Source organism: Cyrtonyx montezumae, unplaced genomic scaffold (assembly GCF_038088225.1).
Source record: "Cyrtonyx montezumae isolate F1298 unplaced genomic scaffold, pur_monq_1.0 scaffold_12, whole genome shotgun sequence".
Classification (NCBI taxonomy): domain Eukaryota; kingdom Metazoa; phylum Chordata; class Aves; order Galliformes; family Odontophoridae; genus Cyrtonyx; species Cyrtonyx montezumae.
Window position 1 is genome coordinate 18,641,713 of NW_027071848.1, and position 25,380 is coordinate 18,667,092.

General features: G+C 36.6%; 1 protein-coding gene across 1 annotated transcript in view; it reads left to right on the forward strand.

Annotated features, from left to right (window-relative positions):
* Positions 1-25,380, forward strand: part of FRY (FRY microtubule binding protein) — a 159,165-nt gene that overhangs the window by 42,346 nt on the left and 91,439 nt on the right. Inside the window, exons 3-15 of the mRNA XM_065730251.1 lie at positions 2,113-2,166; positions 9,998-10,137; positions 12,318-12,408; positions 12,814-12,893; positions 13,027-13,107; positions 13,958-14,126; positions 16,548-16,640; positions 16,736-16,834; positions 19,235-19,336; positions 20,406-20,509; positions 20,942-21,050; positions 21,893-21,979; positions 23,851-24,022. Coding sequence (XP_065586323.1) covers positions 2,113-2,166; positions 9,998-10,137; positions 12,318-12,408; positions 12,814-12,893; positions 13,027-13,107; positions 13,958-14,126; positions 16,548-16,640; positions 16,736-16,834; positions 19,235-19,336; positions 20,406-20,509; positions 20,942-21,050; positions 21,893-21,979; positions 23,851-24,022 — 1,381 coding nt within the window. The remainder of the gene's footprint in view (positions 1-2,112; positions 2,167-9,997; positions 10,138-12,317; positions 12,409-12,813; positions 12,894-13,026; positions 13,108-13,957; positions 14,127-16,547; positions 16,641-16,735; positions 16,835-19,234; positions 19,337-20,405; positions 20,510-20,941; positions 21,051-21,892; positions 21,980-23,850; positions 24,023-25,380) is intronic.

Sequence of the window (25,380 nt, forward strand, 5' to 3'; positions counted from 1 at the left end):
ATGTTATCATCGTGCTGAAGTACTCATGAAATGTGTGTGCTTCCAGAGACAGGCTACAGGTAACAAGCACATTTTCAGGGCTGTAGTTCCAGACCTGGGTTTGCAGGGCAGGTTTCCTTTGTTTTAAGCATGATATTCTTACAGATAAGCATGTAATGAAAAATTCACACCTCATTTCTGTCTGAAACACTGAACACGTTTTTGCACGATTTTATAAACTAAGCTTGCATCATCAAGCAGTATAACACAAAGCTTCTGGATGCCAAAGTCTAGGAGCTATTGAAAAAGAACTTAAGAAACTTCACTACAGTAACACAAGACTTCTGTAACAGAATCAGAAATTCAGTAATAATAATTTTAAAAGGTTATGGATTTTTTGTTTCTGTTTTTGTTTTTTGGTAATAAACTGCACCAAGTCTCATGGCCCAGAATCTATGAAAACTTAAGAACTTTTTACTTTTAAATGAACTCAGCAATAATTTTGGATGATGATCCACTTTCCATTTCAGTGATCAGTGGATAAAAGAAATATTATCCACCCATGGGACAGGACTCAGTAGAGTAGCACCAGTGGAGGGTGAAGATTGTGGAGTGGTTTCATGTGTCTGGACTACAAGATTTAACTGTCTGTTCATTACCAATAAGCTGTCATAGAGTTCTAATTAATAGGTACTGTGCCACTAATGCAACTTGGAAAAGTAACTTTATATGTTAGAGATAACAATGAAAAATATTGGTAGCTGTCCTGGATAAATCAGTGATTCAGTAGAAAATACTTAGTTTTTTTCGATTTCTTAGGTAGTCAGGGGATACTGCTGTCACTCTGCAGCCAGCCTCCTTGCCAGCTGGCATTAAGTCTATCAGCATAATTAATTTCAAAATCACTCAGCAGATGACACTGGACAACATTGTCTGCAGACAGCAACATTAAATAGCAAAAATATTTTGCACCACTTTAAGTCTTGCCATTTTGTGTTCGTGTCCTCTTGTCCTGGCACAGGGCACCGCTGCCTCTTTGCACCCCGCCTTCAGGGATTTATGAACGTTAAGGAGTTCTCCTGTGCCTCCTCTGCTCTAGGCTGAATAGTCTCAACTCTGTCTGCCTCTCATCATAGCAGAGATGTTCCAGTCTTCTAACTTATCTTGGTTGTATTCCATTGGACACTTTCAATTATGATCATATCTCTCTTGTACTGGGGAGCCCAAAACTGGACCCAGTACTCTAGGTCCAGTCTTACCAATGAGGTGTACAAAAGGATCACCTCTCTTGTCCTGCTGGCCTGATACAGCAAGAGTACCATTAGTCATCTTAGCAGCAAGGGAACATTACTCACACATGTTCAACTTGGTGATACAAGGACTTCTGGGTCCTTTACTGCTGAGCCTGATAACAAATGTTGAGGATAATAGTTTACTTGTACATGCCTCAGTAATTGAGCTTGCTTGGCAAAAAGAGCTGTAAAGGTAAATGAAGACTCCTGATCTGTGCTGCTCTCTTTGGCCTTCCCAGGCAGTTTGAGAGTGTGTGCTGAAAACTGGCTTCCATTTCTGCTTCTGCTACTGATTTACATTAGGCAACTGAAACCAATGCTTATGAAGCAAAAAATACCTTTTTTCTTTTAACATAGCACAGTCAATTTTCCACAGCTATCTTCATTAAAAATGAACCATATGGTATCTGATGTAAAATCACCTGTCTTTCAGTATGTGCTGTGATGCAGTAGATATATGAACATCTTTGCACTGCCTGGTAGTAGTGTAACATGCTGGTACATTCTAGAGGTAAACAGTGCTTCTTATGTACATATTAGAGAAAATGTTGGGTGATTTCTACTATTTTGAAATTATTTATAATTGTCAGCATGAACACCAAGTAAATCAGATGTGATAAATGGTCGATTGTTTCCTTTCTTTGAATACACTAAGGACACACTTTTGGCATTAGTTTATATCTGGGCCCAAGTCTTTCACATTAAACAGTCTCTCCAGCATGAAAGGGATCAGGTAGGAGATTATGTGAGTAAAAATCTAACAGAAAAATAATACTAGAACTGGTAGAATGTGTTAGAAGAACGATTTTAATTAATACGTGTTTAATATATTTTCTTTTAGGAAAAGCCACTGACCAAATCTCTGCAACGAGGAGAAGACCCCCAGTTTGATCAAGTAAGATTCTTGGAATAAAATTATTTCTGTTTCTTGAACTGCTAGACAAATACTTGAAAAGCAATCTAGTGTCCTTATAATACTGTCACAGCACACTGCAAAATAAAATCTGTCAATGGACTTCAGTAGAATGAGTGTTTTGCTTAACCATTCTTGTTTTAAATCAGAAATATTTTCTTTTACTTCCAAACTCAGTTTTTTTGGCCATAGAATTTCTTGATTTTTGTGGCATATCGGATGTGTAATTTTCTGTCTGTTTCCTCTGATGGACGTTTTGAAGGAAACTTTATATTTTTTTTGGTCATATCTGTTTTTTGAAAAAGGTTCATGTCCCCCCAGTCATTAAAACAAACAAAAAAAATCTAAAAAAAAAATAATACTACATGAGCAACCTGTTTTCAGATAAAGAAAGTTGTAAAAGAATTTACGATTGCCTAAACTCACTCCCAACAAAGGAATAAACACAAGGTGTGTCATAAAAAACAGTGTTGTTTGCTGCTCCACCATTCCTGTCTCAGTTGCCGCCACTGAGCTTTGTGCTTTAGCCATTGCACCACTGTGCTGCTGGTGGTCTCAGAAATACAGGACACGAGGAAACAGCAGAAGCAGCAGTGACTGCATCACGATAAAGCAGTTGTGACTAATGCCATAAACTGCAAGTACCACACTGAGATGCTTAACTTTGGGTGAGGAGATAGATATGGGTAGTACTTCAGAACCCAAAATGAACTGAACTACTTTTATTGACTCCTCTGGTATGTTTATTATGCCAGAAGAAGAGATGCCTTGTGAGATTCTGCTAGCATCCAGAAAGACTCACTTCATAGTTTTAGTTTGACAAAACAACACTTTCTAGGTTGTTCTGTAGCTACTTCTTGGGGAGTGGAAGGGTGGCCAGTGGGCTGTCCACACAGGCAAAGGGCAGGACTGCTGTTGTACAGTCCTGAGCATCCTGCCTACTTCTGCTGCCCACAGCCTCTGGGGGAGACAACCATTGTAGGCTAAAGGAAGCTGCTTTGTGAGTATCCAAACTGCTAATGATTTTGTGTGTGTGTGTGTGTGTGTGTGTGTGTGTGTGGTATATTGACCTTAATTTTATATTTTTTACTTTTATTCTCTTCGTGTAGGAAGAGTTTCAGATATAAGTGGGAAAGGAAAACAAATTAAGCCACCCATGTGCAAAACTTGTGATACTGTTCCTGCAGTGTGTTAAGCAAACACATAATGGGTGGCCTTGGTTTGATTGAATATTCATGGTTAGGCAAACTGTGGCCCTTTTACAAGGAAGAGTTAGAAGACTTAATACTTCTCCAGGTTTCTGGCAAGTAGAAAATTGAACAGTTGATTCAAGATCAATTAGTGACGATAGTGAATGCTTCCCTAGAGTGAACCAATGTTGCATTTCCAACTATAGCATTTTACTTTCCATCCAGGGGCAGAGGGGAAGCAAACAAATGCAGACTGAAAAACAAAAGCACATTCTGTTACATAACATAACATTTGTGTATATTTCTAAACTGTCTGGAGTTCTACCTATCTGTGTCTGGAGAGTTTGTACAAAAACTGTAGACCTGAGATTGCCTTAAACATCCTATGAGAAAACTTCGGTTTCATTTCCAGAAAATTTTCCAAACAAACTTACATTTTCAGGCTTTATGTCAGCTTGAGTTGTTGACAGTGTTTCACTCTGAAGGTTTTACTTTGTTTTGTTCTTAAACAGCCCAATCTTTTTTTGTTGTTGCAGTGCTCCTGGGATTCACTGTAACCCACTGGGTTAACTGTAGTCAGATATTCATTGTAAAATTTGCATGTCTCAGATTTGATAGCATTCAGCTAGAGAAGGGACAGTAAGGTAGAAGAAAAAGTCTTTTGCTAGTTGTCATATTTCATTCAATTTATTTGGTCAGTGCATCTCAGTATTATAAAGCCGTTCTACAAATGACATGTCAGCATTATAAAACTGTCATGAAAATTAAGTTCTGATCTACCTGGGAAACCTTGAAGATTGAGATAATATGCAACTCTAAAACCAATACTAAAAATAAGAGGGTTGTGCTATTAGCTCTAACAATTTGTGTTTTATTTTATAAATTAACTCAAATATATAGAATATGTGGGATGAAGGAAGACCAGTTTGATAATCTCTTCCTTCTGCCTTCCAAGTAAAGCGTGGAAAATTTTGGTATTTATTCCAGAAACACTTAAAGTTGTCTAGCAAAAATGGGAAAGGCAATAGATGACATCCTTGCCATTTCTAATTCAGAAACTGAGGAATCCCCATGAACCAGTGTTATCAAGAGGCGTCTATTAACTTTCAAGTGGTATCTAACAGTTTTAATTTTCAATTTGGACGCATCAAAAATGGCACAGTCAAAAGAGCCTAATTTTCCCAGAACAGATTCTAAAGACTGAAATTGACCATATTCAAGTCAAATGAAATTGATAGGTGAAACTGAAGTGGACAGATCACTAGGCATTTAAAATATCTAAACTGCATCTCAACTGAAAATTGAAAAGCAGAAAAAGTAAGGCATAGCCTCATTTTAAATTGTCTTTTTCAGGTCAGCTTCAGAGGTGGAGAAAAACAGCCTTAAAAATACCCTTTCCCAAAAATTTACACTAAACAGAATGGAGATTTAGCTATCTACAGTAATTAGAATGAAGTTTAAGGTTGAAACTTGTGAACCACTTATGATATGTCTTAAAGCACTGTTCACTCCTGCTGAAAAGCTTTATCTCTGACTATCAGAAAATGAGACACTCTTCTGCCTGTTCTCAAACACCATTTCAAGAATTCTTTTTGTGGTTGTGATCATAGCTCCACGATCTGGGGTCCTGGCAGTGGACATGCATAGCTGATGAGGTGATTCCAGACAATACTGTTTCTTTCCACATGGGTGTAGTATCAATGTCTCCTGGTAGGCAGACAGCATTGTCCTGTGGTTCTGTCTAGCTGTCAATTGCATCACCATCCTCTAACTCATAATAATATCTTGAGCAATGTGTGATGTAATTTCACTTATCCTGACTTGCAGAACATCTCACTATTAGCCTCACAAACTGGATTCCTTACCCTGACTGTATTTTCTTTGCTAGGTGTGCATGTATGTAAAGAAAACATACACTGAAGAGTATATGATTTCTATATATGGTATCTTCATTGCACATTTAAAGTTATGTCCTCAAAGTTTTTCATTGGACAACTTTACTTGCCTGCTGGCAAAGAGTTTTACTGCTCCAGCATTAGCAGGCTCTGTCTCACCAATTACTGAAATGTTATTAAAGATAGTTCTACTGAACTATGACTTAAACTTCCTCTTACAGGAAACCATGAACTTGCAGTACATAAAAAGATCAAAAGGTAGGGCAGAAAAAACATAATTATCCAAGAGGCTCATCCTCACCCAAGGAGACATTTTTATTAGTCTTCTCTCAGCCCACACTAAAGTATCTTCTGTTCTTAGCATAGAACAGAAATGGGGATTGACGGTACTTAAACCAGAAGAAGGGCATCGTGTGTTCTTGGACCAAACTGCAGACATTTTTCCCTGTAAAAGTACCGTATGTGTATAACGTGTTGGCCCTACTCATGAACTTCTGTGGAAGTGAAAATTTAACAGTAAGACTTAGCTTTCGTGTGAAACTGTCCATAGGAGGTCTCTTCTGTGAGAATTTCAGCACAATCTGCTGAAAAGTTTGTACTCGTTTTAATTACACTTCTGTCTTCTTGGAAGTGCCATAAATCAGAGAATACGGATTCGAAAACAGAAACAAGTTGAGCTAGGAAGGTTGACATTTAGTAATAAAAAATGTGGGAATGCCAGAAACAACTCAGACACCAAACAACATACTAATGACTGTCTCTTTTCCATAACATCCTAAATGGAGTAGGTAATATGCTGATGATTATTCCCATCCAAAATGATATTTGTTAGCTGTAGTGAGTAATCATACCCACATGCCTGTAGTAGCACTGTACTGTGTTTTCCCTTTCACTGTGTCTTATGTGTTGTCCTCCTCCTGCAGAAGGGCACGTGATTAGGGGAAATAAAAGAAATGATGCTTATGGCGAGTTAGGACAAAACTTAGCTCCTGCTTAATGGTTTGAGTTGAAACAATGTGCAAAGAACTAAAACTGAAGGCAAAATTGAAGATAGCACATTCAGAACTGAATGTGCTGCACACTAGAAATAAATGGGCTTCCATGTAAATTGTTACTCTGAAGAAAAACTAGCTGTAATCTCTGCTAATATTTGAGCAAGGTTGATTGAATCATCTGTCTACAGTGTTACGATACAAAAAAATCCTAGTTTTCACTCACACAAGTGAAAAACAGTGATTCCAACTTATTAGTTACCAGTTTTAACTGTTCCCAGAGACATTTACTTGGGAGTAATCCCCTGTGTTTAGCACAGAGATATGGAAGAAATAAGATCTATACAAACTCAACTGTGCTATTTACATCAAATGTTAGATTTTCTAGATTTTTACATTAGAGAGTTAGCTTATTTAGAAATCTTAATGTTTGCAGAAATAAATGTTCTGTCTTCAATGATCCAGTAGGAATTCCATCCCATATCTACTTTAATAACAGCTCAGTGTAGTCCATCTCTCTACCCTCACCTCCACAACTAGATTATTTGGAATAGAAATTTCATTAACTTTATCCCCTTAATTTAATGTATTGAATATTAAATCCTGGTATTACTGTTGACCATTATTACTTCGCAGTTGATTTCAAGGAATATGAACTTCACTGCAGCTTTACTTTCCTTGAATCTGTATTGTTTATATAGTTACAGGATTTTGTTATAGGCATGCACTGGATGGAAAAAATGTTGAAGGAAGGGAAAACATTATCGCATGGCTATGGATATCCTAAATATAGCTAAGAAAACATCTATCAAATTCTACTTCTTTCAGTAGCATGGATAGAAAAATGTGTAATCTCTCTCGTAATGTCCATTATTTTGAATATACATAGTGTTTTTAAGAGAGAATATGCAGACACTGCAAATAAGTGTTCAGCAAAAAATATATTGGCACTGCAGAGATGAAGTACTGGATTTCTGCCTTATTAAAATGGCAGTCAAATGCACATTCGACATTCTTACTGATTAATGTGGTGTATGAGCAAAAGACACTCAGGAGATCAGTGATGCTTTTGAAAGGTGAACTCAGTTTTAAATGCATTTGCTGTTGAAGCATATAGAAATCCATATGTGAAATATTAAAAAAATATATCATTTATCTGTTGTTAATGGAAACATTTCTTAGGTTCCTATTTTGACAGTATAGCAAGACTTTTATGAAAGTATATAGAATGTAGCAAACTATCTGGACAGAGTTTCATTCCATTTATTTTCACATATTAATCCAAAATAAATATTAAGTATTTACATAAAGTATGTTTAGTGCTCTGTGAACACAAGTTTTAAACAGCTCCACGCTTGTGCAAATTTCTTATCCTTAAGTTATTCAGTAGGTGGTTCATTTATGATGGAAGAACATGATCATTTGTACAACAAAGACATACTTGTACATCTGTGCACTCCCTTTCAGGAGCAGCACAGTGCTAGAATTCATCTCCCTCCTGGACTTACTTCCAATAAATGAAAGGGTTGAGTAACCAACGTGCTGGCTAGACTTCCCTCCCTTCCTGTTCCCTGAGAGCCAGGTCTTTGCCCAGTCCACCCTTCCTTCCTGTCTTAAAAGTGTAATGACAGAAAGATTTTTTTAAAAGTTATATTGACCTTTTATCCCTGCTGAAGGCACGCACTGTAAATTCAGCAGAGAAGGTATGGCTTAGGGAGATTTAACTGGAGTCACTTTGACTTTTCATGGAGAGTGAAATTGTATAACTGAAACTGAGGGAAGATACATGTGTTAGAGAGCCTTCAGGAACACCTGACTAAAACAGTTTTCTACCTGGAGTTAAATATTGTCATCTCTTAAAACATATTTAGCTCTCAGGTATTTATTTTTTACTTACAAGCATTGCTGCGATCTTAAAAATAGATGTCTCTCTCAGAAAATCCTGTTGTTCCTGGATTTTACAGTTTTCTTCAGGAAACTGTTTCTCATTGCATCCCATAACAAACAACTGCTGCCGTGGCAGCTTCAGAAAACCTTTACAAAAGCAATAGAGAAGCAATTGCAATGTCTGAGCAGGTAGTGAACTGTATGGTCTGGCACTGGCTGATTCATGGCGTTTAAGATCTTATCTGAAGCCTTATGCTTAAAGGCTTTAATATCCTTCAGCCTGGGCTGAATAATTAGTCCTGAAAGGCCACTTGTCGCTGCTGCAAGCAGGGCCTCCATGCCATCTTCCACAGCAGCTTGATCTCTATTTCAGATAATAACGTATATTGGATTGAGAGCTTTCCTAAAAAAAGAAGTTTTACATGAGCTTTCATTTTTAAGTGGAAGTGGATTCAGCTTTCTAACTCTCTGTATTTAATTTTAGACCTTAAGGTCTGAACACAATCAAAGCAATCATACTTTTTCCTCAAAATGTTTCATAAACTTTAGACCACATCACTATGAGTTAGTTGAATTCTGAGTCTGAAAAACTGAAAAAGAGATCAGAGTTGCTTATCTAATCTGTCATCCACAGAAATTGTCATTTAAGGCCTCGCTGACATTGGGAATGGTATAAACAGTGTTCATATTCTTGGTTTTGATCTCATCTTAGTTGCAGACTTCACATGGGTTTGGTCTTACCAAGACAATAGACCTCTGCTGTTGTTCCACAGCACTTAAATGTGCTGTTTTACATTTAAGCAGATGAGTAAACCTGATGGAGCTGCTGACATCGTCAGCATACCTGGCTCAAAGTACATACAGCTCCTGCACTCAGCACTTTGTAGGGTCAGACCCTGCATGATCCTGAGTTGGTCACAAATCTCCAGATCTGGATTTCATTCATATTTTAAATTGCTGTTTTCTCTTTCATTTTTAATTTACTCAAATGCAGTGGCTGTAAATGTTTGGTCTCAGCACTTATGTGGCCATCTTGGACAATAATATGGTTATTTATTTTATCCTAGCTTCTGATCTTTCATGCATTGCTGATTTATGGTTCCCTGTGATAGGAAGTTTAAGTCACTGTTCAGGAGTGACAGTTCTGAAATGTTCAGTAACGTTTCTGTAATTATTGACAAAGTTTATATTGTGAGCAGTAGCGTTCTTATCTGGTATGATGCTAACACTGCTTATTCAGAGACATTTAAAGAATTGTTTTAATTATATTTTACTTATTTGGACACAAAAATCCAGAGGAAAATGTATTTTCTGGTGTATATAAAAGAGAAGTCTGAGTTACCAGGTATGTGAGCCTAATAGCTAGATGCATTTATTTGCTCAGTCAGCTAGTTAAGGTTATCTCAGAGTTCATGGGTTTTCTCAATTTGTTATGAGCTTCTAGAGGGGCATTCAGTGATCAGATCCCACCCGTGAGGCAGTACCACTTGTTAATCACCTTTTCCTTTTCTATCCCTACAGTGTGCTCGAACTAAATATCAATGTTGTGTGATGAATAAAATCAAGCCCCTTAAAGAGCTAGGTATTTTTCATTTGGGTTGGAGGATATGATAAACGTTTTTACACATTTTAGTATTGTCAATTAAAAAATACTATTGACACTCTTACGTTAGTTGTGCTTATATTTCAACAGTAAATGCTGAATATCAAATACCTTAGGTTGAACTGTAGATTTATAACTTGAAAAAATTGTGTAAATGAGAAAAAAACATTGAATTTGTGTTTTGTTTGTTTGTTTAAAGGTAGAGGGAAGTCGATCACCATTTTATATGTTGTATTTTCCCTGTAGGTAATAAGCTCAATGAGCTCGCTTTCAGAATATTGCCTGCCCTCTATCCTCCGCACTTTGTTTGATTGGTACAAAAGACAGAATGGCATAGAAGATGAATCTCATGAGTACAGACCAAGAACAAGTACTAAATCCAAAAGGTATGATTTTTAATATGTTTACATGAGCTAATGACAGATTGTAGGGTAAAATACATTATATTTCACGTGTCAGCTTTTGTACGTTTACAGTTGTTTGCAAGTTGTTTTCATGTTCTTGGAAATCTGCTCTCAGCTTTAATCTAAATGAAGTAATTGTGTCTTTAAAATTATGCTGCAGTTATTTAAAGCACTAGTTCTTACTGTTGTTTTGTATGCTGTCATATTATTTAAATAGAGGCTTGTATAAGCTATGTCTTCCTCACTCATGTGAGCAGGTAATAATTCTCTGACATTTGGAAGGATTTTTTTTCATACTGCATTGTGCTTAGTCAGAGAAATTTCACATACAGCTATTCTCTGTCCAAACAACTGTGAATCAGGTAACGAGCTTTGGCAACATTGACTTAACTCTTAAACAAACAAGCAGGTAAAAAGAAAAACCGCAGAACAAATATATTGATCTCTTACAATATCAGGAGTTCCTTGGCAATAAGTCAGTGGATTGACATTGAGTCCTGACTGTTTAGTACAGTACGTTCTTTACACTTAAAATTTTTCTGAATACATCTATGCACTTTATTGAAACAGCAGACTTTGTGTTTGGAAACACAATTCTTTAGATTAGAATAATAAAATGGCTTAGGTTGAAAGAGACCTTAAAGATCATCAAACTCTGGGCAGGGACACTACCCACCAGTTCAGGCTGTCCAGAGCTCCATCCAACCTGGACTTGAGCACTTCCAGGAATGGAGCACCCACAGATTCTCTGGGCGGCCTGAGCCAGTGCCTCACCACCCTCTGAGTAAAAAATTCCTAACATCTAACCTAAATCTCCCCTCTTAGTTTAAGGCCATCCCCCTTGTCCTATCACTATTAGACCATGTACAAAGTCTGCTTATCAGTTCCCTCCAAGTACTGGAAGGATTACTTTTAATCCAGTAGCTACAGAAGGCAATGTTTGTTGGATTGAAGGGATAGGAGATATTTTTAGGTTTCAACAATATAGGCATGAACCTGAATCAGTCTCTCCTAGATTCTTTATGGTGAGTGGAAGTAGATTATTTGAAAGCATGATTCACAAGTTAATGCATTGGCATGAAACGAACCCTTGTTGTATAGTGCCTCTTTCTCCTGACTGCCTCTTAGAGCAGCCTTTAACAGGACAATCAGTTTATGTATCAGTTCATATAGATGTCTTCAGGAATGCCACTCAAAATCTAGTTGAAAGTCAGTTTAACGGTAAACCAAGGCCACTCTGTCAATTGATAGTGTTACAAAAAGTACATATAACCAGTCCTTTCTTCAGTTAATGTGAAACCAGGAAAATCAAAATGCAAATAATTCATTTCAACACTGATCAAGCAGAGCTTGTGAATGCGTTCTTAATTAGAAGTACATAAATGCGCCCAAAGTCAATCACTGAGAAATGTGCTGGGATCTATTGTTTACTCAAAACCTCACTGAAGTAAGTGATAGTTCCCCCAGAAGGTCTGCAGGACTGCTTGTATTTTGCAATAAGAATTTTAAATTTCATGTCATCTTTTCAGTGCACTTTGTAACTATGATCAGTTGATCCATACAGATATGTTTTGTATTTCTGTTGCAAGCTACTCACTTCAGATCTTCTGGTTTATTCACCAGGAATGCATTTTTACATATGGCAAATGATGCCAAAGTTAAAGAACACTCAAACAGCTTCAAAAAGAGGGTGTGATTTGGTTATGAATTCTCCATCAGTACTTTAAAGGCAGTTTTTAAAATTCATCAGAAGTCTATATCTGAATTTGATAGCAGAAAATAAATTATGTTTGCCTTCCAAGTGAAATGGAGAACTGTCTAACTGGTGCCATCAGCAAGGAAACTGAAACAAATCCATTGGTGATAGTATAGAATCCAGGTTTCCTTGTATTTTGTTTTGTTTCCTTGATGAGGCATACGGGGAAAAAGGAGAAAATGGAAGGGGATATATTTCAGTACCTGAACAAAGGTGAATGTAGCAAGTTAGATTTGTTTTAATTGTCTCAGATTTTCAGAGTGTCAGTGCATTACTTCTGAAATGCTGTAATGTACTTTTGAAAAATAGAACATAATCCGCTGTTAACTAATTGTGTATCTGAAGAAGGCATATAATATAAATTATAACACATCTCCTAAATGGTGTGTTTCTTTTGATTTTGCAGTGATGAACAGCAAAGGGACTATTTAATGGAAAGAAGAGATCTGGCTATTGACTTTATATTTTCATTAGTATTAATAGAAGTTTTGAAACAGGTATGGAGTTCTTCAATTATACGTTAACTAGTAAATCATGGAAATTACAAAGTTTGTCTTATAATCTAATTTTAGGATTCTTGCTTGTTTCCACATTCAGGAGTATAATAAAAATGGGAGATAACCCCTGCGTGCTTGTTCATTGCTACCTGTATTGTACATGTAGCACACATAGTATTCTGCACTCACACAGACTTCACTTTGCCAAGTTTTTGAAGATGAAGTGTTAATCTTCAGTTCTGAATAAACTTTAAATGGCTAGCTCATTTCAGCTGTTTTATTACCTGCTATTTCTACTGTTGTCACCTCTGTGTAGGAAAGGTACCCATGAGTAATATTAGTACTAAGGTATGTGGCTTAAAGTGTACTGTATGTATACAAGTTGTTTTTTTTGTGTGTTTTCAGATTCCTCTTCATCCTGTAATAGACACTTTGGTACATGATGTTATTAACTTGGCTTTCAAGCACTTTAAATACAAAGAAGGGTAAGGCTCTTTTTCATTCAAAAATGGTGTGGAAAAAAAGTTCTGGCTGACTTGCATAGATTTCAGTTAAGCATCATGCTTTGAGATCTCAAACACCTGACTGACAAACAGAATTCTTTCTTATCTCTTGCAGGTACCTTGGTCCCAACACTGGAAATATGCACATTGTCGCAGATTTATATGCAGAAGTTATAGGTGTACTAGCTCAAGCAAAGTGAGTAAAATTGAATACCATACATAAAGGAAACCTGAGTAGTTTTATTTGCTTAGAATACAAATATTTTGATTTTCTCAATTTGTTTAAAGATAGTGTAAATAAATCATTTCAGCTCACTGGTATTCTGTTCATCCAGGTGGTCTAGAGCATAATGTCCGGAAAATCAGAGACTCTCTGTATCTAGACCAGTGATACTAAATAAATTTAACTAGACTACAGCAAAATTATTTTCCCTATCTCACCAGCGATGTCTGTGGAAACCCCAAAGGGCTGAAGAGAGCTATTTCAAATAGTCTTTTTTCTATATGCTATTTTTTTCTCTATCTGAACAAACTTTAAAATGTCAACTTAGCAATATTTTAAAGTATTTCTGTAGTTATTTTGGTTTATAATTTAATGCAACTGCTTCTGAATCCTATAGATGATTCATACGGATAGCGAATGTCAGCAAACTCATGAGGGAGATAAAAAATGGTTACCCTCTCCCCCCCATCCCAAGTTGTAGTTAGTGTTACTGTAACGACTGCTAGGAAAAAATGAAAGATATTTCTTCTTGAATTTTTCAGTTAAATGTGATAGGGCTATTTTAATATATTGTTAGTTCAAATATAAAAAAGAAGCACAACTGGATAATTGGAAAGATGTAGGTACCCACAAGATCAGGCTATACTCTTCCCTTTTCTTCTTCTAAAGAAAGCTGAACAAAAAGAAATCTATTCACAAACTGATTGAAATATTTTTCAACCAAATGTGAATCTTCTGTAGCTTTTTCCCTATTTATGTGTCTTACAATACACTGCAAACACTAATGTATACCGTTTTGTGACTAACCAATATGAATTCCCAGATTTCCTGCTGTAAAGAAGAAATTCATGGCAGAATTAAAAGAGCTACGGCATAAAGAACAAAGCCCGTATGTAGTTCAAAGCATTATCAGTCTCATAATGGGAATGAAATTCTTCCGTATCAAGATGTATCCTGTGGAGGAGTTTGAAGCTTCTCTTCAGTTTATGCAGGTAAAATTCTTAAGCATAGAGCTGCAGTTCTCAGAGCTTAGAGAGCAGGCCCCCCTTCATCATTCCTGTTGTGATACTTCAGGGGACTTTTCCACACATAATGCTCAGTTCTCCAGTCTCCTAACTCAGGAATATATCATTTCATGCCAAATTGTCATGCTTCATATACTCAAGTCCCCATATCCTGTCCTCCAACAAAAAAAGGAGAACCACAACCTCACATACTGGAGTCCCACAGCCATTCCTTGTTCAGTGTCCCAGCCTAGCTGCTCACTGCCTCCAAAGTGAATTTTCCACCCTTGACATAGTTGCCAAAGAGGAGTGGAACTTCAGGTGTAGAAAACCACAAAGGAAGAGAAAGAAATGAGGCAAAAACTGAATCGAATTTCTCTTGGATGCATTGTCACCTTCCACCACACCTTCACCCTCCTTCCTTTATAGTGTATCCTGTACTCATCCAGTTTGAGAACCACAAATACAGAGCACAGAGTGTCTGACATGCATGCTTTAAACTAAAAGATTGTATCATTCTGTAATATGAATTAAGTGTATTTCAACATTTAATGTAGTTCACATTTCTGCATGGAAAAACATGATAGGTTGTACACCCCACATGAGGGTTGTTTAGCATAACCTTTTTATCTGCTCTGGGATCATCTTCATAGCTGCAGAGTTTGTAGCTAGTGATCCAGTTAAATGAATGTTTTATATAAATCTCCATGTAAGACAGCTTATTAATGGTGTCACTGGAATGAAAAATAATCATTTTTAATATCAGCTGCTCAGAAATAAGGATTTAGCATCATAATAGAAATGAACACACATAGAGGCACTCAGAATAATTTCTCTAAACCTTGAACGTGAGTGATATATTTAAATCTTGCAGTGTTTTAAGCCATATTTAACAATACATGAAAAGTTCATTTTTTTTCTTGTGTTTCAGTATATGAGTGCAACTTTATTATGTGTTGGCTTAATGTAATTTATCCAGAGAAGGCAACACATCAAAGCAGTGTGTGTTCAGTGCACATCAGTAATATGAGTGAATGAGATTGTATTGCACAGCACTCTTGGAATGCAGTGTTCACTGCTCTTGAAATTGGGAATTAGTAAAGCTCTCGTGGAGTAGAGTCAGAATCTGGATTCTCATAATCTCTATCTTGCTCATCACTGGAGTTTCTCAGCACCTAATGAATTTGTATATATCCTAGACTGAGTCATAAGATGATGATCCTATAGATGATGATCTTACATATAGATGATCTATAAGGTGATCCTGCAGTGCATCTTCTGATGTATTGTAGGATTTGTATAAGATGCATTGTATTATGTATGAAAATAAATCTTGTTCAATTTGATGAAACATATATAGTTTGATTCCATAGGTAAGTCTTCTATTTGCTTAAGTATCTACTAGATGCAGTGCCACAGCTATAGGCTCTGTCATTCTAGCACCACTCTTGGAGAGATACATTTTAAAAGGTGAGCTAACCTCAGCAGTGAGCACCAGAAGACCCTGGCTTTCACCACCAACTGCAGAAGGCCATGAAGGCTGCTTGCTGGCTTTGATCAAGAGCCTCAGTGATGTAGCAGCAGTGGCTGCAGTGAATTTACATGATGTACAATCCTGTGTATAGCCTGGAAAAAATTATGCTTAATCTAATCTGTAAACTGTTCTATATGCATGTTCAGGGAAAAAAAAGTCAGTGGGGACCTTCCTTGTAAGGTCAGTGGCTTCTGGGACCTTGGACCCAGAAGAGAGAAGTAACTGGACCAATACAATTTGTTGTCCTCAGAGAAGTTATACAGAAACAACAGATGCTCATCTCCTCTATCCCATATCCTGTGAAGCACAGTTGTGTGGATGGTAGCTTGCTGCATGTTTAGGACAAAAATACATTTGCCTTCCCTCTCAATTCCCAATTATAGGCTGGAAATTGCACTGTTATATTCTGATCTTTCATCAGCAATGCACCCTGACAATTCAATTTATCCCAAGATATTTGCTGTAAAATTGTTCCTTGCCACTTTATCTTACTAAAAATATTTGTTGCTTTTCTGGCCTTATACAGCATTACATAAAGCAGACTGCTGAGTATTCTTCTGGTCTTGCATATATACAGAGGAAAGGCATGAGATCAACCCGAGTCCATGTCCCTCTCCATCTCCAAAGCACTAACTGGAAAATCTGGAGTAAAATGAGAGTTTCTGAATTATAATGATTGGAGCAGCAGATCCTGGATGTTGATTTACATGTTGCTTTGTACCTGCAGCAGAATGCAAATTTAAAACTTAATACGTAGTGCAAGTATTTTCTGTGTGCTTTGCAAGACAGTTTTCTTGGTGTGCATTGAGAAGAGATTTAGATGTCTTTATTACAGCTGATGCACAATTTATGTTTCTTCTTTTCTCTTCTTTTAGGAATGTGCACATTATTTCCTTGAAGTTAAAGACAAAGATATCAAGCATGCACTGGCAGGACTGTTTGTTGAAATTCTTGTCCCCGTAGCTGCTGTGAGTTTTATTTTGGGGGCTGTTTGCATGATTTCTTTTCATTAGATAAAACATCTTGAGAAACCGTGTTTCATTAACATGACATTTTCTTTCAGGCTGTTAAAAATGAAGTGAATGTCCCCTGTCTGAGGAACTTTGTTGAAAGCCTGTATGATACAACACTTGAACTTTCTTCACGAAAGAAGCACTCATTGGTTAGTAACTTTAAGATGCAGAGGCTAAAATTGACTGTCAGAAATATCACTGTGACAAGAATCTTGGGAAATTCACAGAATTGGTTGCAAAACTTTCTGTTTTAGACTTTATGTGTAATACATTTCTATTTTCAGAGTAGGCTATTGTTCCTGCAAAAAAAACCCAACAACTATATTTATGTTATTCAGAATATGATCCTAATCAGACTGAATCAAGCAGATGTTTTCAGCTTCTGGGGCTCTGACTACTAAACCATTAGGTTTTCTCATACTTATTATGTATAAACATTAGGAGGAGAGAAGAAAGAATACAGTTTATTTCTTGTCAGGTGAGACGTGGGAACAACTCTTTCATGGGGCTGAAATAATACATTGTAAGAATGAAAAAATGTTTTAACACATGCCCTTTTAAATCTGCAACTTGGCTACTGTGCAGCCCTCTATTTCATTTTTTTCTTGTGAGATGAACAGTGGTGCTGCAGTATATTTTTGGAAGCATGAGTTGATCTGAATTAAATGAAGATCTGAGTCAGTTTGACGCTGGCTGCCTTAAGCAGTTTGTCTCTCCAACTGGGTCAGTGCACGTCAGCGCCGTGGCGTTAGCTAATCCATTTTGAAGCCTTGGACCTTTTAAGAAAGGAAAGTTATCATTTGTCCTTCCTTTCTTGTTCTAGGGGAATGTCCAAAAGACTTCCCTGTTTCCAGGTCTTTCAGCAATTGCAACTCAACCTGTGCTAGTGAATCTCCTGGGAGGACTGCAGAAGTTTGCTGCTGCTTCCTGCCACCTTTGCACTATCCCCACCAGTTACCCCAGTGCTAGGGAATGGTCTAAGCATTCTTCAGGATGCAGTTCTGGTTCTGTTTGAATTAGTAGGAGGTTTGGGACAAATATCTGATTTCTTCCTGCTTGTGTTTCTGTGGCTTTGCTCCACTCTGCCAAGTTAATAAAACCTCATTGAAACTGCAGCAGGGCAAGAGCTTTGCTGTACAGTTTTCACACTAAATAGAACTTCCCCAAACTGGAGGCTGTACTTGCCAAAGTCAATAGTACATGCTTGAGAAAGGATTACACAGCTGGGGCTTAGCATTTGATTGCTTGTCTGCACATACCACACTGGAAGCTACATAGTTAAAAGTGACAAAATAGACTAGATTCTTGGGAGGGTGTGATTAGAAATACAAACATTGTGAGGAGGAGGGGAGAGGCAAACAGCAGGCAGAAATAGCTGCAGTGCATATTTTCAGGCCTCAGGAAGAAAGTGCGCTCCTTAAAGTCTGAGGAGGACCTTCCTTTCCGAGATCAGTGTTTTGTGAATCAGTGCATTTACTGAACAAGCAGGGTGGGGACCTCATTTTCTGTCTGAAAAAGTGTCTGTTCTGAGCTAGCTGAGGTTCTTTGGATAGTAAGCAGAGAGAACTAGAGAACTCCTGGAGATGGTTTGTGCGTCTTCCATCCGAGGGCTCTGAGTTAGGATGTGTTTAACAATCTTGATATGTTTCTGAGCTCTGTGATCCTACCAAGTAGTCAACTACTATTGTCATAATGTTAATCTCGTAAGAAAATTTTCTTTGAGAAAACTTATCTTCTGCCGTATGGATTTCGGACATGAAGATTATAAAATTAAAAATTAATGTACATTTGCTATTTGCTCAAGAAATTAGGTCAAACCTAGATGTGGGCAATTTATGTTGTATATTACAGATTTCAAAGTGTACTTAGGCTTTGAGCTGAAACTAATGTTAGTTTTAGGGTTAATTTTGAGAATCATTGCTCTTTCAAAGTTACCTTACTTTTTACTATATTTTAAAGTTCTGATTGGCTGTATATTAGCATGAGAATTGAAACCAAAAAGTCTTGCCGAAGCAGCTTAGTCAGTTTAAAATTAATAGGTACATTTTTGCCCCTTCTTACTTTCCAGTTCACAAGATGTAACCAACAATAGACCCAGGCATTGCCTGTAATTTAGCACACCTCAGCAGTGCATTTGACACATCTCCCAGTAGATGTCATGACTGCTGATTTTGAGAAGTAATTGAGTACTCAAAAATCCCAACTGTGTTGGTCCTGCTGTTTTTATAATAAGGTATGGATATTTCCATGCTATCATTTCTCATTTAACTGACAAAAATTAGCCCTGTCAGGCTTTGAAATTGTGCCCCATCTTTGGTTTTATGAATGTGCTGTAAGTAGGAATTTGGTTTTCATGTACTCGTAAAACAAATCTGTAACAGCTTTAGAGAAGTGTTTATTTTAATTTGTACTGGTTAACATTGTGTTTTTGTTGACTAATGTTGCATGAAATGGTAGTAAGAACTCTTAAGTTTGCAGTAGCTCTTGTAAATCATTTATATTTTGTAGACATGCAAATAATATCATATCATCCTCCATTTCCTGTTTAGGCCTTGTACCCTTTGGTAACATGCCTACTTTGTGTCAGTCAGAAGCAGTTCTTTTTAAACAGATGGCATATTTTTCTCAACAACTGCCTGTCCAATCTCAAGGTGAGTCTGGTAAAATCTTCTGTTTTTAACAACCATATTAGAACTTAATTAATATTCAATATGCTGATATGTTGCAAATCCATTTTAGGTAATCATACTGGATTATTACCATTAGCTGATCCATTCATAGTTTTATCCATTTGCAATACAGTTAGCTATACAGATTTTGTTGGTAACATTTAAGTATACTTCTGTCTAGTTCAGTCCTTTCCCATTTTTCAAATGACGGCTGAGTCAAACAGTTGTGAAACAGATAGTGTTATTGCTGAAAGTTAGTAGCTTGAGTGACTTCCTAAAGCTGGCCCAGTATTAATTTGCTTTTCTCAAACCTATTACTTCCACAATTACTAGTGTGCCTTTCTGTACTTCAAATGAAAGGATGGTCCCAACCCTACCTAAGCTGTGATGTACTTAGCTGAAATGAAGGGCCACTTACCTGCCACTTGCTGAACCAGAGGTCTGGAGGCCTCTGCAGAAGGCACAGGTAGAATATACAACCATTGCCTCAGCTTGGAGGCAGATTGTGTAGGGGAGCTCAGTTAACTGGATGTTGAAATGGAAAACTGCATATGACCAAAGAGGCAGAAGTCATATACTAGTTCAAATTTTTCCAAAAATAAATAGCAATCCAGTCAGATAATCCATTGAAATCTATTCATCCCAAATGTAACACTATCTAGGTCACCCTAAGAATTCACTAATTTTTGTCCTTCCACTTCTGAATATCTGCTATATCCTTCACACCAGGTCTGCATCAAAGGACAACACCTTTGTATTGATAGAATTAACTAAGGACAGCACTTCTTTTGTAGTCAAATTGAGTTGTTTTTTAGATAGATATTTTAAATTGTAATCTGTATCTAATCTACACTACATTTTGCTTTTCTGACAGCTTATGTAAGGAGAGGTAGGTCAGATGCACAGGCATCCTGCAGCTACAGGAATGAGGGCTCTGGGCAGCTGTGGAGCTGTATCTTTTTGTTATGTCTCTGTAAAAACTATGAATCGTGGCATCCACTAAATGCAGAACTTCCTCTCTAGTTTGTGCCTGAACTTTATTTATTTCTAGAATAAAGACCCCAAGATGGCTCGAGTTGCACTGGAATCTCTGTACAGACTACTGTGGGTTTACATGATCAGAATTAAATGTGAAAGCAATACAGCTACCCAGAGGTAAGGCACTGTATTTGTTATGATGATCAAGCCTTGTAGAGAAGATGCCAGTGAAGAGGCAATGTAGTTCTTGTGATCAACTTTGAATGGAACCTATTCCAGCTGTTAAGAAAAAAAAAAACACCAAGAAACAGAACACTCAAATGCACACAATCATTTTGTGTTCCTATCCATTGTTTGCTGACCTTGTGGAAGAACTGAAAATTACTCCTTGCCTTGTTAAATTTAGAAGTTGTTTGTTGTTAGTTATAATATAGTAGTAAAATAATTGCACTGAATATTTTAGCAAAGGATCATAGTAAGTTACACCATTACTTTTTCACATAAAAAAATACTACTTAACTTTCTGGATGGTGTTGGATTTACTAGTTTTTGATAATTGAAGGTCTGTGAGGACCAGAATTGTCTAATGCTCTTTTCTTTCTTTTACAGTCGACTTATTACTATTGTCACAACACTTTTCCCCAAAGGGTCCCGTGGTGTTGTGCCAAGAGATATGCCTCTAAATATCTTTGTGAAGATAATACAGTTTATTGCACAGGTAATGGGAGATCCATGTGTATATGTTTCCAATTAATGAGTAACTTGTTTTCCCAGAAACAAATGAAGAAATTTCTGTTTTCTGAATTTTTTGCAGCCCCATTGTTAATATCATTCATCCAGGTAGTGATAATATTATATGTAGGAAACTCCAAAAGTAATGCCTCCTGTTTATTTCTGTGGAAACTACAACAGATACAATGTGCCTAATAACAGTGTATAACACAGCAAATTCTTTGCAACAAAACACCGTTTTTCAGCATAGTCACCATCATTAGCTGTGCATTTTCACCAGTGATGAATAAGAGCCTGCACGCCATGCTTTTAACAGTCTTCACTAGTGGAGGTGACGCTGACACCTCAGCTGAAACACACCAGCCACTGCCTCTCTGTGCTCACACTGTTAAACAGTGTAACTTAAAGTCAGAAAACATTCACACTGAGCAAAGCACTTAGGCACATGCTTAAAGTCTCTGTATAGAAGTGAATACAGCAGATGCTTAAAATCTTCCCTGAACTATGTCATCTGTGAATAATCTGCTTTTATTTAAAATACTATGTTAGTACCATAATTACTGCAGTTTAAATGAAATAATTAAAAGTCTTATTTCCAAAATGGTTCATTTTGTATTTAAATGCTAGAAATTAAGCAGGCAGGATTTTGTTGTTTGTCAGCACACAGCAGTGATAAAAGCTTAGATGGTGTGTTCAGCTTGCCTCTAAAAATATATATTTCCAACTGTTTAAATAAATCGTGATTAAACTGGTTTTCAAAATTGTGTTGCCTTGAAATAAATAGCAGAAGTGAGAAGTTTATGATTTGCAATATTTTTACTATTTTAGGAACGTTTAGATTTCGCAATGAAAGAAATTATCTTTGATTTCCTTTGTGTTGGAAAACCTGCAAAAGCTTTCAGTCTCAACCCTGAGGTACGGCATGCATCTGCATTTATTTTTTTCTAGTTTATATATACTATATTGTGATACATTTGCTTTCTGCTTACATTAGGGTGCTTTTGCTGTTGTCCAGTTCCAAGGCAAAATCTTGAGCTTGATTTATTGATGAAATGCTTCTGTGGACTGATCTGTGAAATGCCACATTGTTTATTCCTGTCTTGTGCTTCCTCAGTGTAGATTACAAAGTGTGAAGTCATGAAAATGCACAAAACAAAAAGGAAGAGAGAAATAAAACTATTGGACACACTATTTTCTGATCACTGCTGCTGATCTGTGTAATTAAACTATTTCATTATAAAAATAAATTTCCTTTAATAATTTCAACGTTTTTCAAAACAGTGTTACTGAAAAAGAGTATATGATGCAAGAAGAATTGAAGACAGTGGTCATGTGTATCTCCACTTGTGTTAGTCATGTTTCTAGAGCTTCCCATAGGGGAAACAGTCAAACATTTGAAAAACTTTAAAAAAAAAAATTGAAATACTTGATAAAATATTGAAAAATTCTCTTGAAATTCATTTGCCTGTAATTGAAAAAAAAAAGTTTGAAAGTTAAAAATAAGCACATGTAAGATAAGAAGTGTTTGTGTTCTTCACATAAAATGTGTCTATTTTAGATTAGATTTTGAGTGGACATTCTTTCCTTGGAGAATGATAAGGCACTGGAACAGGTTTCCCAGAGAAGTTGCAGACACCCAGTCCCTGGACATTTCAATGCCCTGGGCAGCCTGATCTGGTGGGTGGCAACCCTGCCCACAGCAGGGAGTTGGAACTAGATGGGTTTCAAGTTTCCTTCCAACCCAAACTGTTTGAGAATGCTATAATTCTGTGATGTTAATCTGTTACTGTTACACAGTCATATTGCTTCACTAAAATGTTAAAATAAAATGAGCTATTTGCAGAGATCCTATCTGAAACTGAAGCAGATATTTTGAATATATTAAGCTTTCTGCTGTCAAAACCAATAGAAACAAGAGAGCTCTACTTAGAGCACAGCTTTCATCTTTCTTCAGCAGACTACAGAAAAATCGAAAAGAGCTCTTAAGCAAGTAGACTACTCATCTGCGGTAGTCTGATCACTGCTGTGCTGCAGGTATCTTTGTACATGAGCACTGCATGAGGCAGAGCTTACAGGGAATAGAAATAGTATTTCTTTGCATCAATATATCAGAGGAACATAGACCTCATGAGATATCAACATCTGAAATGTTACTGTTCATCAGCAGCAACGTAAGTCCAAAGACAATGAATAACAGGCTTAATTGTTGGTGTGTGCAGGCTTCTGTTTTCTAAGAAATGACCTGTAATCTATGGGAATGCACTTCTGGAACACTCTTTAGGACTGCTTCTCAATTGTTGGAATACATTCTTCAGAAATGAAAAACATTCTGGTCTTTTAATCAATGCGGTATAATGACTGCAAGTTTTCCTCTCAACTCTCTGGAGACATTCATTTCATCTTCCTGATGTTTTGGTGCTAAGCTCCATCCCAAACTTTTCATATAGTAGAGTCAATTATTCATCTTCATTCATAGTGACCATTTAGGATATCTGTGCTTAACTCTAGGTCCAGTTTGGTTGTATTATTAAACTGTAGGTTCAAATCCATATTTTTTATCCTGACGATAAAATGATAGTGTAAAAATGAGAAGAACTGAAGATTTGAGAAGAGAGAGCAACCACTCATACAAATACAAATTAATTGTGACCATTTTTTATGACATATGTCAGGCTAGTTGATTTGACCAGAATACTGAAGAAAGTACAAGCATGTAGCAAAATTTCAAGTGATTTAAGAATATGATTATTTGATTGAGATGCTCATTCATCTTCTGAACTTTACAGAGAATGAATATTGGTCTGAGAGCTTTCTTGGTAATTGCTGATAGCCTGCAGCAAAAAGATGGTGAACCTCCAATGCCAGTGACTGGAGCTGTCCTCCCCTCTGGAAATACCCTCAGAGTGAAGAAAACATATTTGAGCAAAACTCTTACAGAGGAGGAAGCAAAAATGATAGGTCAGTAAGAGAATCGAAGTTGCATAGGAGTGGATGTGAAAGGTCTCTGGAATGATTTAATAGTGTTAAGAATACAATTGTTTTCATTATTGTAAACATTTTTGTTCTAATGAAATATGTGGTTTAGTTTGATAACTACAGGATTTTTGTATATGTTTATGATGCAAAATTATTTCATAGAAAAGCTCTTACATACCTAAATGGTATCTAAGACAGCAGTCCTCTGTTCTTAAGAAGTTGAAGATGATAGTTAAGAATTAGTTATTTTAGTTCTAGTTATCTGTGTTTATTCATGGGTATTCGTCCTACTAGAAACAATGTCTGTGCTCTGAAAATGTACCAGATTTGAAGTCCCGCAAAGATTTCTTTTTTGTATCCCTGTTTTAATTACCATGTGTATCTCCCATGAAGGGAAGCTTTTAAGAATGGCAGAAACTTTTAAATGTAAAAGAAAGCTAACTGAACTGCCAGGTTGAAAGTGTCCTGGGCTTCTATTGTTGTCAGAGTGGAGAATCCCATGCCAAAGGAAACTCCATTGTATCCTGTGCTGACAGTGTCTGGATTTACTAGTAGAAAAGGAAATTTGGCTACTCATCATAGTACTTCATTAAGTCCCCAGATTTATGTGAATGAAAGAGTCTGCATATTTTCTCACCAATGACAAATATGTACTTACCACTGCTAGACCACTGTAGTATTGTCAGGAAAGTGTAGAAACATAAGACTCATTGCTGTTGAAATGTACAATAGACAGTGTATTTGGTGCTATGTTAAGTCAATTCATTTCAGTTACTCTTTGTAACAATAAGGACTGCATTTGATAATAAACATTTGAACTCTTACGTTTTTTATTTCATTAGTACAATATTCAATATTTTATGGTAAAATATTCTGATTTCCACATATAGCATGTGAGATTAAGCAAGGTAGTTCCTATGTTTTCTTTTGCATTCTGCTATGCCACGGAACTTTGGTTTCATCAGGTCTGAAAATTGATGTCATTTTGAAGTTCTAAGATGATGTTGTCTTTATTAAATGGGTGAAGAACTGAGTAGAGATAGCTAACTAGAAATATGTTGTTTAGTGTTAATGATCTTAAATTTTATTAAGAAAATGTTGGCATTTGATTAATATGGGAGAAAATTGAAGTTTTATTTCTGAAGAATTTGATTAACTCCTTTAAATCTCTATGTCTAATACTATATTTCACATAAAATGGCATGACACTAATTTCCGTACAAGAGAAGTTTTAGAAGAGCTCATTCAGCTCTTCTTGACATTTTTAAACCTTGCTACTAGATCAGATCTTTTCAGTTGTGAAAAGTCACAAAATATATAATTAGCTTGGCAAACCGTGC